This window comes from Brassica napus, chromosome C8, assembly GCF_020379485.1.
Source record: "Brassica napus cultivar Da-Ae chromosome C8, Da-Ae, whole genome shotgun sequence".
Taxonomy (NCBI): Eukaryota; Viridiplantae; Streptophyta; class Magnoliopsida; order Brassicales; family Brassicaceae; genus Brassica; species Brassica napus.
Genome location: NC_063451.1, coordinates 43,632,786 through 43,647,944, shown reverse-complemented (window position 1 = coordinate 43,647,944; position 15,159 = coordinate 43,632,786). Strand labels below are relative to the sequence as shown.

General features: G+C 38.6%; 2 protein-coding genes across 2 annotated transcripts; one reads left to right on the top strand and one right to left on the bottom strand.

Moving 5' to 3' along the window:
• Positions 1-10,328: 10,328 nt before the first annotated feature.
• BNAC08G35520D lies at positions 10,329-11,013 on the top strand. Its single transcript, XM_013854994.3, has one exon. The coding sequence runs from the start codon at positions 10,460-10,462 to the stop codon at positions 10,784-10,786; it is 327 nt and encodes a 108-aa protein (XP_013710448.2). The 5' UTR covers positions 10,329-10,459; the 3' UTR covers positions 10,787-11,013.
• Positions 11,014-12,664: 1,651 nt separating this feature from the next.
• LOC106415980 (probable ATP synthase 24 kDa subunit, mitochondrial) lies at positions 12,665-15,119 on the bottom strand. The gene is made up of 7 exons (XM_013856799.3): positions 14,885-15,119; positions 14,475-14,571; positions 13,965-14,109; positions 13,765-13,875; positions 13,343-13,489; positions 13,110-13,232; positions 12,665-13,015 (listed from the first exon to the last, which is right to left on the bottom strand). The coding sequence occupies exons 1-7, from the start codon at positions 14,921-14,923 to the stop codon at positions 12,952-12,954; spliced, it is 726 nt and encodes a 241-aa protein (XP_013712253.2). The 5' UTR covers positions 14,924-15,119; the 3' UTR covers positions 12,665-12,951.
• Between the last annotated feature and the right edge of the window lie 40 nt (positions 15,120-15,159).

The following is a 15,159-nucleotide window of genomic DNA, read 5'->3' as shown; positions in this document are numbered from 1 at the left end:
TTTGATAAGTGAAAAATGGGAATTATGTAATTAACATATGTCTTAGGAGGTATAAATTAAGATATAACAAATTTCAATTGTTTTCAGCATAGATGAGTGAAAGTAGTGAGTCATGATATTCTTAAGTTTATGTTTCATCAACATATGTTGTAGTATTGTATGTGTTCTTAGGGTTAGATTTTGGAAAGCATTAAAACCGTTTTTGAAAATTTTTAAAATTACTTATGCGTGTTCATTTCTGTGTATAGTAAACACTATTTAAGTATAATTTGATTTTATAACGTGGTTAGTTAGTTAATCTAGTCATTTTAGTTTAGGGGTTCATTTTAGGGTCTAGGACGACTTAATATTTTGTCGTCTGAAAACAGACGACTAAATATTAAGTCGTCTAAACCGGACCAAACCTTAAAGTTTACCAATGTACTTTTAAAGCTAACCGGATTATTTACCCAATATATAAGGTGATTTTTTTTTTTTGTTTCATTTTTCGCGAAATTCAGAAACCCTAACAGTTCTCTCTCAAAGGCGATTTCGAATTCCCACGATTTCCGAACAAACCATCGTTCTCAACGTCGGCTATCTATCTCACCGTTGTCGCCGCAGCTTCTTCTAACCCTAGCGCCGCCGATTCCTCTAAACCCTAGCGCCGCCGATTCCTCTAAACCCTAGCGCCGCCGCTTCCACTATTTCCGAACAAACCGTCGCCCTCGCCACCGTGGTCACCAACGTTCTCACCGCCGCTTCCTCTAAACACTAGCGCCGCCGCTTCTTCTAAACCCTAGCGCCGCCGCTTCTTCTCTGTAAACCTTAGCGCCGTTTCTCTGTAAACCCTAACGCCGCTAAGTCATCAATCTCGAGGAAAAGATGAACATAAAACGTTGTCTCTATCAATTTACTCATTCTCACCGTTTCACGTTTATTTTTTCAGATCTATAACCGCAATGACGAGTACTCCAACTCCTTCTGCGACTGGAAGACTTGTAAGTAATTTAAGTCGTCTGGAAAGTCTTCCAACTGGACGACTTAGTAGATGACTTAAATATAAGTCGTCCATTTGGAAGACTTTCCAGACGACTTAATTATAAGTCGTCTACTAAGTCGTCTGGACTTATATTGTTGTCTTTGATTATTTTGCAGACAAAAAGGATGGATATTCCAGAACTCCCCCGTAGGTTATACACATCAGGGGAAGAGCCAGAAGCCCACAATAGCATTTCGTATCATACGGATAACAGCAAGTTGCATACTGCTCTTAGGAAAGCTCTTACTGATGACGAATTTGAAGAGCTCAAGGAGTCGAGTTTGGGAGTTTTCATCAAGTTCAAGGAGCAGGGATTTGGTTGGGCTTCAAGGCTGGTTCACTACATGCTCAGTTTCAAGCTGGACATTAAGAAGAAGTATGAGATGTGGTCTCTCGTTGGTCCAGAACCTTTGAGGTTTTCACTGTTAGAGTTTGAAAACCTCACTGGTCTAAACTGCGAGTACATCGAGGACCTTGAGACACCAAAATGTGACGTTACCCCAGAGATGGTTTCTTTCTGGGGGATGCTGGGAGTTCATCTGGAAGCTGGGCCAACTACTGATCAGATAATAGCAGCACTGAAGAGATGCGGGGATTGGTCCAGGGAAGATCGCAAGCGGCTCGCGTACCTCTCCATCTTCACTGGATTCATTGAAGGGAGAAAGTTTTCAACCGCTACACGATCTACTCTGGCAAGGCTAGTGATGGATTTAGAACGGTTTGAGAATTATCCATGGGGGAGAGTCGCGTTTAAGGTGCTGATGGACTCTTTGTGGAACAAAGAAATTGCTGGCTGTTACACCGTGGATGGGTTTATACAAGTTCTTCAGGTCTGGACGTACACAGCTATGCCGGAATTGGGTGCTAGTATTGGTGGTCCCAGAGCAGACAGTCCGTCTCCACCGATACTGGCTTACGAGGGCAGCAGAGGCCGCAGATCAATGAAAGCTGCTATCTTGAGTCAGGTATTTACTTCAATCCAAAAGACTGCGCAGACGACTTATTATAAGTCGTCTGGAAGGTCGTCCAGCTGGACGACTTATCGGACGACTTATAATAAGTCGTCTGGAAAGTCTTCCCAGCTGGACGACTTATCGGACGACTTAATTAAGTCGTCTGGAAAGTCTTCCATCTGGACGACTTATTAGACGACTTATTATAAGTCGTCTGGAAGGTCTTCCAGCTGGACGACTTAGTAGACGACTTATAATTAAGTCGTCTATTTAGTATTTTTTTTCAAATATCTAACTCGATTCTTCTATTTACTGCAGACCCGCGTGATCAACTTTGTTGAGAAGGACATTAGTGAAATGTGGCCAAAATGGGACTCTGAGGTTGAGGACCTGCCCGCGGAGAACATCATTAAAGTCATGTATGAGCGGAGACCGTGGAAGTGGACCATGGATTGCTGGGAAGTCACTGGTACTAAGGTCAATACAAAACCTAAGGTTGTGACTCCATCGAAGAAGGCCAAAGAGATGGTTGTGTTGGAGGAGGAGGAGGAGGAGGAAGACAATCCAAGACCTCGGAAGAAAGCTCGTAAAGAGGCTCCTAAAGTGGCTAGTGAAGAGGCTAGAGAAGAGGCTAGAGAAGAGGCTAGAGGGGTGACCAGAGAGGAGTTGGAAATTATGTTCAAGGGCGTAGCTGACTGCATGAAAAAAGGGTTTAATAAGTGCATGAGGGAGTTTAGGAAGTTGTCCGATAGATTGGAAGCTGTGGAGAAGAAGGTTGGTGTCACCAATCAGGCTACCCCTCCACCTCTAACCAATCAGGCTACCCCTCAAGATAAACAGCCTACCCCTCTTGCCAAAGAAACCGGGGGTAGAAACAAACAGGCTACCCCTCATGCCAATGAAACCGTGGTTAGTAACCAGCCTCCTCCTCATCAAACCAAACAGCAGCCTCCTCCTCCTCAAAAGAAACAACAGCAGCCTCCTCCTCCTCAAAAGAAGCAGCCTCCTCCTCAAAAGAAACAGCCTCCTCAAATCAAAGAGGTTAGTATCAAATCCAGGGTTAACTAGTTGTCCAGACGACTGTAAAAGTTGTCTGGACGACTAGTTGACCCTGGACGACTTAAACGTAAGTTGTCTGGACGACTAGTTGACCACGGAAGACTTAATTTTAAGTCGTCCAGGGTCAACTAGTCGTCCAGACAACTTTTATTTAAGTCGTCCAGAGTTAACTTGTGTGCAACTTTTATTGCAGAGATGGTTGCCGGAGGATACAGCAACCGAGGCGAACTCGGTAAATAAGATCTTGCCGGAGGATAAAGCTTCCACCGAGCCAAGCGATCCAGTTTCAGAACCGAGCCTGGTTGTATTGGACAAGCGTGCAAAGAGTAAACGAGCGAAGAAACCTGCTCCCACTGTGAGATCTCCTTATACGGCAGAGAAAAAAAAAGATAAAGTGGCAGCCTATAATCCATTTCCGCCAGTAAACAAAGATAAGTTGAAGGAACTCGCTGATTGGTTGAAAACTGATCCGTAAGTGATTGCTTTACCCATAATAGCTTGATTTAGTCGTCCAAAACTGATTGCTTTTTTGTTTGCAGTCATTATTTAACTAAGACCGAGGACAAACCACGTACATCACCAACAAGGTGGTACCACTTCCTCCGGACAGCCAGAGGATGGCTGGAAGACTGCGTAAGTCTTCTGCACACGATTTAAGTCGTCTACAAAGTCGTCCAAGTAGACTACTTTCCAGACGACTTAAAGATAAATCGTCTGGAAAGTCGTCTACTTGGACGACCACGTAGACGACTTATATTTAAGTCGTCTGGTAACTTCTAACTTGTTATATTTAATATGCAGCATATAGATGCTTGGATTAATGTGCTAAGGCAGAGGTATCAGGAGAACCCACAAGCTTTCAGGAGCGAGCGAATGTGCTTCCTGGATCACAACTTTTCCCAGTCTTGGAGAGAGCAGTATCAGCTCTTCAAAACATCGGAACCTGATCACAAAGGTTTAGGAAGAGTTCTACCTGGTGGGGCGTCGAATTTTTATGACGGATCAATACCTTCATTTTGCCAATCAAACAAGAAGTGGGGGGAGGACATTGATGATATCTATGCGCCAGTGAACTTGGACGACAAGCATTGGGTTGCTATTTGGATATCGATCCCTAAGAGGCACATAGTCGTCTGGGACAGCATACCTTCATCTAGTGTACCAGACGCATGGGATGCGATAATGGAGCCTTTTCTCCAGATGGTCCCTTATCTGCTTGTTGAGTGCGCAGCCACCGACGAAATACGGGTCAAATACGGGTTGGAGCCATACACATATGAGAGACCGCTGAAAGGTGTACCCACGGCCAACAATGGTGATTGTGGCGTGTACGCTGTAAAGTACATTGAATGTCATGCTCTTGGCGTCTCCTTTAACCCTAAAGACTTTGCTAGGTGCAACGCGAAGAAAATGAGGGATCATATGGCGGTGGATATATGGAAGGAGCTTGTTGATCAGCATCTGAAAGAAAATGTGGATGGTGATAAGTTCGTGGGCTTGTATGATTAGATTAGTGTTTGTATTTGAACTTGTCTTTGTATTTGAATATATAAGTTGAACTTGTAAATATATAAGTTGTAAATATATAAGTTGTCTGGAAGATTAGTGTTTGTATTTGAACTTGTAAATATATAAGTTGTCTGGAAGAAAAGAGTCGTCTGGAAGGTTTTCCAACTGGACGACTTACAAATAAGTCGTCTAGAAGGTTTGGACGACTTATTATAAGTCGTCTGGAAGGTTTTCCAACTGGACGACTTACAAATAAGTCGTCTAGAAGGTTTGGACGACTTGAAGGGATAGTAGAAGGTAGTCTAAAAATAAAATACACTTGAAGGGATAGTAGAAGGTCGTCTAAAAATAAAATACACTGGACGACTTAGTAGAAGGTCGTCTAAAAATAAAATACACTGGACGACTTAGTAGAAGGTCGTCTAAAAATAAAATACACTGGACGACTAAAAATTTAGTCGTCTGGACGGGTAATCAAGACTGGACGACTTAAAAATTTTGTGTACATTGTGGTTTCGTATGGCCAGTTTCCTTGCAGTTTGAGCATCTCCGTGCCCTGTGTTTCTTCCTGGGTTTGTGTCCTCTCATCCTAGATAGCTCCAACCAAGATTGCCATCTTGATTTCTTCGGTCTCCCCCGACCACGCTTTAGTTCTGGAGGAAAGCATTCTCGTTCCTCAATATGTTGTGACACGATAGGATATATATTCTCTGAGTATCCTGCATACAGATAATTCTTTGAGTACAGTGGACATACAAGTGTGGAGATATGCAAACCAGCATGTATTCCAGCAGCTATAGCATGAGAGCAAGGTATTTTCTCCACTCCATAGACACCACAATCACACTTTGCATGTTCCAAATCAACCACACAGTCCATTTTGCCACCTTTGACAAAGAAATGCCATCCATCAATTGGTTCGACCGTCATCGTACCCGCTATCTCTTCTCGAACAGCAAGCAAGTATTCAACACCCCCGCTATGTTCAGTTGTGAGACTCAAAGCATCTTGTCTCCTTTTCCAATACCATTTTCCTAACTTCTGCCTTATGAACTCCAGCAGGAACGTAATCGGAAATCCTCTTGCTCGCTTCAGTGCGGAATTAATAGATTCAGCAATGTTGCTTGTTTTTATGTTGAACCTGTTCCCCTTACAATAAACCCTTGACCATAGCCTGACGTCGGCTTTCTCCAAATACGTTGCAAGTTCCGGGTTTGCACTCCGTATCTCAGCCATGTACCGGTCAAAATCGTAAACCGTGTGAGCATAAGCAGCCCCTTTCACCAAGTACATGAGATGTTTCCCTTTAAACTTTTTGACAATGTTATCTTGAAGGTGATAATAACATATTCCTCGGGTTGCCCAAGGAAACACCTTATCACACGCACTTTTAATGGCCTTGTGCCGGTCGGAGACTATCACCAGAGGCTTGTCATGAGATATACAACTAGCCAATTTTGTGAAAAACCATTCCCAAGAAGGTATATCTTCCTCATCCACGATCCCAAAAGCCAATGGGAATATCTGAAAATTGCCATCTTGTGCGGCTGCAACTAACATAGTTCCTCCATACTTTCCACTTAGGTGAGTTCCATCCACCACAATGACCCTTCTCTGATACTTAAAACCTTTGATAGAAGCTCCAAAAGAGAGAAATAGATACTTAAATCTTTTCATAGAATCAAGTTCTATCGCCGTGATAGAATCAGGATTTGCAATGGAGATTTGCTCGAGATATGATGCCAGACGCGAATACCCTTCTTCTGCTGATCCTCTCACCAATCTTTGTGCATATAACAGTGCTCTGTATGAAGTGGTGTAATCAAGCGCCATGCCAAACATGTTCCTCATTGCATCAGTGATATGCTGCGGAGTTATCCCATCAATGATTCCAACACGATCAATGAAAAGACTACCTACATACTTCGGAGTACAGTGTCTCCGCTGAGCGATTCGGTCTCCCGCTGAGCATAAATGTTTTTCCACATACTTTGTTACCCAAAACGTGTTTGTCCCATGTTTGACACTCGCTCTGACCTTCCATCCACAATAGCTAACCGGACATGTTGCCACAACGAGAGTTTTCGTTGATTTGTATAATTTGAAAGAAAACTTACCCCTCACTGCTGCCAACCGCAGCTCTGAAAGCAGTGCACCCTTGCTAACAAAACTCTGGTTGACATAGATACTGGTACCATTCGATTTTCCTCCTTCAATAGCATTTGTCTTAGCATATGTCTTTTGGATTTCTTCAAAACAAATATTATCATCATCTTCCTCGTCCTCATCTGGAACCTTTCCATAAAGACTGTAATCCCCACCATTCTGATCCGTTTCACCAACAATAGAATTATCAGCATCCTCCTCCCCATTTTCCTCCTCCCCATCTTCTTCCCATTCACCAGCTTCATCATTATCACCAACATCTTCTTCCCATTCACCAGCTTCATCATTATCACCAACATCTTTTTCCCATTCACCAGCTTCATCAATATCCCTTTTCTCTGAAACCGTTTCGACCTTGCTGCGGCTTGATACACAAAGACATACTCTATGGGTTTTGAGTATCTCCAGCAAGTTTCGAACTTGTCTATCACTTGTAACATGAATGGGAAGACTGCCTGGAGCCATCATCATTTCTGCTGGTAATGAGTAGCTAATCTCCACACTCACTGTTCTCATGTCCAGGTTATAATCTTCTTGAGCCATTGCAACAAGTTCAGCATGTGTTGAATCTTCATTCAATAAAAACAATCTTGCTCCTTTGAGATCATCAACCACAAAATCCCAACGGAAATCTCTCAACAACCATTCTCCATACACTGCATGTAACTGAAAAATCATCTGCAAATATTCAAAATAAAACACATTAGTAAACATAGAGAAAATGAAGAAGTTCAATAAACATTGCCGCAGACGACTTAGCATTAAGTCGTCCAGAAGACTTAAAGGTAAGTCGTCTAAAGAGGTCACTTTTGCAATTGAAAATTAAAAGGGACGACTTAATTCTAAGTCGTCCGGCTTTGTTTGTTAAAAAAAAAACTTCAGACGACTTATATATAAGTCGTCTACGAGAAACGGGCTAGTTTTGCATTTGACCGAATCGTGTCAGATCTTTGACTATTTCTGGACGACTTATAATTCAGTCGTCTCTGGGAAAGTTAAAATTTCAATATTTTATGAAAACTTGACGACTTACGTGTAAGTCGTCCTAGGTTAGTTTTGTAATTGAAAAATAAAACTTGAAATTTAACTTTCTCCAGACGACTTAGATGAAAGTCGTCCAGCTAAACGACTTAATTTAAGGTCGTCCGGGATAAGCAAGGTTTGACCAGAAAATTGGGAAAAATTCTGGACGACTTTGCTTTCCCCGGACGACTTTAAATTAAGTCTTCTGGAGGGACGACTTTATATTAAGTCGTCTGGTTAAAGTTAAATTATGAAGTTTTATTTTTCAATTACAAAACTAACCTAGGACGACTTACACGTAAGTCGTCAAGTTTTCATAAAATATTGAAATTTTAACTTTCCCAGAGACGACTGAATTATAAGTCGTCCAGAAATAGTCAAAGATCTGACACGATTCGGTCAAATGCAAAACTAGCCCGTTTCTCGTAGACGACGTATATATAAGTCGTCTGGAGTGTTTTTTTTTAACAAACAAAGCTGGACGACTTAATTTAAGTCGTCCGTTTGACCAGAAGACTCATCAGTAAGTCTTCTACATACAGATGACTTACTAGTAAGTCTTCTACGCGAACAGATCTTGAAAAAAAATTCAAATTCGTACCTTAAACTAGGTGAGATGACTTCGTTTGCACACATGGTCTTCTCCAACCACCCAGAACCTCAAACGAAAGCAACCGTAAGTCAAAACGAAAGAAATATGGCTCTGTCAAAAGCTTGAGTTTTTTGGATGAATATAGAGAGAAAGTGAAAGAAATGTTGTTTTTAGTTCATAACAATTGAAACAGAGAGAGTGTAAAGAGATTTACGTGCATTAAAGGGCATTAAAAGCTCCAAACAGTTCGTACAAGGTTGTTGCCACTATTCATTGCAGTGGCAATATTGTAAATACTTGAAGAAGATGAGGTTGAGACAGTAAAGAAGCCATTTTCGAAAAAAAAAAAAAAATGTTAATGGCATTTTCGTAGATAAACTGCAGGTGTGGGGTTAAAATCTCAAAAAAAAAGGAGTCAAAAGAAAAAGTTAGTTTTCTGTTTGACTCCAAGTTTTGAGTCACTTTTGCAAAAAGCCCTATTTTAAATTATGAAAATTGGAGATGATAATTTATATTACAGTCACATAGTTATCACCGAAAAATACATTTCACGACCATGTTTTTCCAAACGAGTTTAAATTAAATACTCCCTCTGTTCCTAAAAGAATGATTTTATAGACTATTCACACATATTAAGAATATAATAAATGTTTACAATTAAATTTATCGTTTATTTCACTATAACCATCAACCAATAGTATTTAATCAATTCAAATATTTTCAATTAATTTTTTTTTAAAAACATACAATTTATCAACATTAACTACTAAAAGTACCTTAAAATTCTAGAAAATCTATTATTTTGGAACAAAATATAACTCCAAAAAATCCTCTTTTTAGGAACAGAGGGAGTAGTATGTATAGTTATATATAGAAAAATTTACAGTTGGAGACACATTCTCACTTTCTATATTCTCACTTTCTATTTATACATAGGAACACTTTATATATAATAGTCATGAGACAGAAAAATATAATAGACTTACTGGTAGTTTTTTCTAGGCCTGAGATTTTACCCGAGATCCGGATTCGATCCGAGATTCGATCCGGATCCGATCCGAGATTCGATCCGGATCCGATCCGAGATTCGATCCAGATCCGATCCGAAAATCTGGAAGGGCCGAATCCGGATCCGGATAGTAAAATGTTGGATCCGTCAAAGCCAGATCTAGATACCTTAATTTTTTAGTCCGGATATCCAGATCCGTAAGTTTTATTAATAACTATATCAAAAATAGTAATATCTATATATAAAAATTAATTAATTTAATATATTTTTATTTTTATAATAATATATATAAATTTTATGTAAATTTTGTAATAGAAATAATTAAAAACATTATATATTTTTTTATTTTTAAATTATTTTTAGTATTTTTTATATATTAATATTATTTTTTATTTATTTTAAGGATCCAAATCCGGATCCGGATATTACAATTTTTAGAAAGATATCCGACATCCGGATATCCGAAAACCCCGGATCCAGATAAGGATAGTAAAATTATGGATCCGCCGGATAAGGATCCGCCGGATAAGGATCCGGATCCGAATACCTTAAAATTCTCCGGATATCCGATCCGTCTCAGACCTAGTTTTCCTAACCAGAAATTTAATGGCTACGAAAGCTTTTGTAAATTTCACAAAGACTTATACTTGAACATATAGAACTGCAACACGTGGACAAGTGCAATAGGGACCCACTTAGGTGACGACATCATATTTAGAATCGGAATGGCTTACGTGGAAACGCACCAGAATCGTGTAGTAGAAGTCAAACGCATCTATTGCTCTAAGATCAAAAGTAAACCTCATCGAAGAAGTAACATAGGAAGCGCACAACCGTTGGATCAACAAGACAAAAAACTTAACGAGGAGAATAAACTTTCGACGGATCAGATTATAAAACATATCATCCACACGGTTGCAGCCTTGCAGGTGATCACGTCACTCTTTAGCTTAAAATTAAATAACTCGAGAAGACACGTTCTTCTTCTTACGAAACCGACTTTATAGTTTCTTCTTTTTTTCCATTGCACAAAACGAGAAAACGACAATATAACAAAAAAAAATTAAAAATAAATATAAATCGACTCGCGATTAGGTTTCTTGTTTCAGATTTATTAATATTGGAACATGAACGATCCAATGGGAGAAACTGGATTTTCTGGAGAATCTGGCGAGATCGTCTTCTCGGAGACGGAGATGGCGGCGGCTGAACTGCTTATGCAGCTGAGCGAAGAAGAAACGGGGAGCTGTAGCAGCAGCACCGGCGGAGGAGGAATAGGAGAAGGAAGAGGACGCAAGAGAAGGCATGAAGATGTTAGCTCGAGAATCAAAAACGAGCAAAATGACGGCGTAAAAGGGAATTGTGATCTTGCCGTGAAGATGAAGAAGATGAAGGAAAAGAAGTTTCGATCTCTCGTGAGTATTTACAGAGCAACGAAGGAGATTAGGGGTTAATGGAAGAAAGGGGATGGTTAATTACGTTTGTTAATCGTTTTTAGTAACCTGTTCAATGAGTTTTTTCGTGTGAATATGTAGTGTGCTTTTTAATCTAACGTTGGAGCTTGAGACTTAGTGATGATAGTTTTTGAAGCTTTTAAGAAGTAAATTGTAAGTGAACCAAAAAAAAAAAAAAATGTAGATTGTAAAAAGTAATGAGATGTTGTGAGATACTCCTTTTTTTCTTTACATTTTTTTTTTCTTTACATTTGCAAACAATATACAAATTTACTTTGGAGTTTGGACGAACATGTTGTATATTTGTGGTATACGGGGGTTTTCATGTATAGTTGTTGAAAGCTGTGTGTTGGATCTTGATGGTACATGGTACATTCAAATATTTTATTTTTTTTATCAAACATTCAAATTTCCTTATTTTGAAATTTCTACAACGTACGAATGATTTCGTTTTGAAGTTTGAGTTCCTCGATGTGATATCTGAAAATACTATTTTGAAATTAAAACATTGATTAAGTTACAAAAAAAAAATTAAAACATTGACAATAATTTTTAAAACAAATATTTTACTTTTACCTTATATGTGGATATGACTTGAATATACTTAGGTGGTGTTATTCAATCATGTATTGTAAATCTAGTGTTATTGGATATCATATTTACAAATTTATTTTAAAACATAGTGTTATCCAATGAATTTAAATGTTTTAAAACTTCGTATTTAAAATTGATTTAAAATCATTTGCGGTAGAGTTTTAATTGATTACAAAATTTGACAATTGATTTTAAATCACCGATTGAATAACACCAATATTATTTAACCGGAACTCTCACTGATAAAGTTTATGTGGATAAATTTTTTCATCAAATTTTTCTTATAAATTATGGTTTTGTAACTCTAGTCTCGAGAGTAACTAGAATACAATTCCAATCACTAATAACAAAATGTATATTGTTTGTACATGTAGACATTGAAGCAATAAAAAATGGCTTTGATTCATAAAATGTGTACAAGTGAAAACTAGCACAAACATTTTATAAATGAATTGTACGAGATTTGGTCTGAGTTTGAAACCCGTGTCGTTAATTAGACTATAAACTCTATTCAACAAGGAAATCAATTTGCTTTGCTCAGAGTGTTAAATTTATATATTTTATTACAATTTAATAATCATGTTTTTTTAAAAAACAAATCAACTTTATTAATTCAATAGAGCATGATCTTGATACAAGAATGGAGTTTACCAATGGTGTTTTAATAATCGTGTTTAAACAAGAAAAAATACCTTTAGAAGTTTCATTTTAAAATCGAGTTGGACCCCATTCAAAGTCACATAAACATATAAACTTGATGGGCCGGGTCCACAATATTTAAAATATTGTACGCGGCAATTGAATAACATAGCCCAATGATTTTTCTCAAAAGCCAGCGGGAAAAATCTAAACATCTTCCCGGGAAAGTAAGTAAATAGAAAACGGACAAAAATAGATAAGGAAATGGAAATCACACTATACCACCATAGAGATTTAAACCGAAAACGATAACTTTCCTTTGCTTCTGTAGAAAAGTTGGTACGTACATGGAAACTGATCATGAGCTGGATTTTGCCAGCTCCAATCCAAGTCCACTAACAACCATCCAAGAAACAAGTGTTCTGTTATCTCATGAGTCATGGCATAACTCCTTCAGGAGGCTTCTCAGGGATCTTTGAAAACAATTCTAGACAATTGTGTTTTTGCAGTACACAAAGTACATCTGTAACTAGAGCTTTGTTTATTTTCGCATGCTATATTTATGACGTGAAATCAACCTAAGAATGTAGCCAAAAAAATTTGGTCACATTGGTGGTGAGGTATATAATTCATAACAATTTAAAGTTAGGTCTAACATATACTTTTTTTATTTAAATGTACCTCGAAATTCATTTATCACCATTATCAAAAACAAGGAAGACCACGTTTTTGTCTAAACAAATCTCAAGCGTAATAACCAGTTAAACACCATTTGGTATTTCAAATCCATGGTGAGAGAGAGAGACCCTTATTACTCGCCAAACCAAAAAACAGCAAAAGGGAACAAAGATCTTCCCTTCCATGAGAGAGAGAGAGAGAGAAAGATCTTTCTTCTGCCTTCCTTACAACAAATCTCAAATGATCATCAAATCTTACATAAAGTTACGGATGTCCAACGATTTCACGTCAGGCATTTCCTCATCCTTGAATTCCTCCCTGAACAAATCACAAGTTCCACAGTCGTGTGTTATAATAACAACATGATGAAGATCAAAGACTTATAATGAGAACACAAGAAAGAAAGACTTACTTCTTTTTCTGAGACTCCATTGCTTCAAGGGCATCACTCTTCAGCTCATCCAGCTGTGCTTTTGCAATGCTTAGCTCCAAATTCTCCTCGTACTTGGGAAGATCTTCTTTCCTAATCCCAAGCCTGTTGTTCAGATTAATCAGATGAAAAACATGTCATTTCATTAGCTTTAATATTTTATGGAGCAATGGAATAGCATTATGGGGTGGTTGAAGAGTGTGATATTAACGCACTTTTTGTTGCCTTTTTCGAATTCTGCAACCAAAAGATCCATTCCTTTCTTGTCGCTTCTCAAGAGAGGCTTCTTGATATCCTTTTCAACTTTCTCCAAAGCCTCGAACATCATGGCCTCAGCACCAAGTTCATCAGTAAGACCCCTCCTGCAATCACAAGCACAAAAATAACTCAAAGACTGCTTTTAAAACTTCTCAAATATTTTAAACAATAACATGAACAAGAGGGAAACTACAAAATGGATAAGATAATGCGGTTCTGAAGACAACATTTTGAACAATCACATTCAAGATACTACAGTGTGCTTTTCCTAGTCCAAAGGGAAATGATTTTACTGTCAGGCACTGAATTTATTGAAAGTAAGAAAAGCAACTTGACTGGTGAAGGAAAACCATCCAAAAGGGGGGGGGGGATGATTTACCTGGTGCGGATGTCCTTCAACTTCAAGAGGTAAGCACGAGCATCTGGGATCTCTTTAGTCTCGTTCTCGATATCATATTTAATACGTTGAGATTCGGAGAACATGTCTGCCCTGGATACGAAGAAACCGCATAACAAATTAGCAACAATACAACCGAGCAAAATAAGAAAACATCCAAGGAAGGGTAAGAAGAGGCCTACTTTTGCCTGATGGTCTTCATGACATTTGCATACTGTTTAACCGCGGCTGGGTCCTCAGGAGCAAGGGTGATCTTTTCCTTACGGAGAATATCAACAGCAGCCTGAAACTTGTTCTTGATCTCCGTAAAGACGCCCTTCAACATCTCTGTCAAAAGAAAGTGTAAAACTTTAAAGTCCATAATCGTAAAACCGAATGCTCCTCTAGATTCACTCTACAGATTTAAACAACACAACTAATAGACGAAGTAAAAGAGATAATTCGACTTCTTGACAACAACACTCCTAGCGATCATGGCCTCGGGGTTTCTCAAGATTATATCCCATTGACCAAAAAAGTAGTCTTTTTTTTTTTAAGAACAATGCTCAGTTCTCTAACATCGACTTTAAAGAAAGAGAGATTCTCTGAACTAAACTCAAAAAAAACATAAACAAAAGAACGCAACGATTTAAAATATGGAGTTAGCGAAATGGAGTCAAAATGCAAGAAATCAAAAATCAGATCACACGAACCATCTCCTTTAAAAGTAGGACGACGAGCAGCTTCCTTAGCAAAAGCGCGGACGGGAATAGCATTGCGCTGCTGCAAAACTCCCAGACTCCCTTGTAGCTGCCAATAACGATTAGTTAAGATAAGTTTGCAGCTAATCAATGATATATCAGAAAAGTATGGCTTCCGTTCCGATGAGAAACGGAAAAAATAAATATCCGATTTGGAAACACACACAACGAGCAGCAAAATAACATAGAAGAACCTCTCGATTCAAATCGAAACTATCCGATCGAGATTTTCCAGATTATAACAACAAAATTGACGACAACACTAATCATCGCATCGCAACCAGACATCGGAGGAATCAATCAAACCGAAGAAGATGATGATGATGATGATGATTAAAACAATCGAGCGAATGTGTGTAAACCTGCTTAGATCTGGAGAGGACGCGAGAAGCGTAGGCCATTTTCTTCAAATCGAATCTAGGGTTTGTGCTGCTGCTGTTGTTGAGATCTCTATCTATCTGAGCGAAAGTAACGGAAGGCACTTGAGCTAGTTTTTATTTTACGGAGAGTCCTGAGTCATTGTACACCGTAGATTACTGATCAAACGGTTCAGATTCACCCCAGTGTATGTGAGACGTTTGGAATTTATTTTCTACTATTGAGATAACATTATCTGAACAATTTATTTTGATATATG

Excerpts from the sequence above, each read along its gene's own strand:
- LOC106415980 (XM_013856799.3), bottom strand. The coding sequence starts at position 14,923 with ATGGCCTACGCTTCTCGCGTCCTCTCCAGATCTAAGCAG. Across the intron at positions 13,876-13,964 it reads ATGAAGACCATCAGGCAAAA|GGCAGACATGTTCTCCGAAT; the intron begins GTAGGCCTCTTC and ends CTTCGTATCCAG. Across the intron at positions 13,233-13,342 it reads TTCGAAAAAGGCAACAAAAA|GCTTGGGATTAGGAAAGAAG; the intron begins GTGCGTTAATAT and ends TCTGAACAACAG.
- BNAC08G35520D (XM_013854994.3), top strand. The coding sequence starts at position 10,460 with ATGAACGATCCAATGGGAGAAACTGGATTTTCTGGAGAATCTGGCGAG.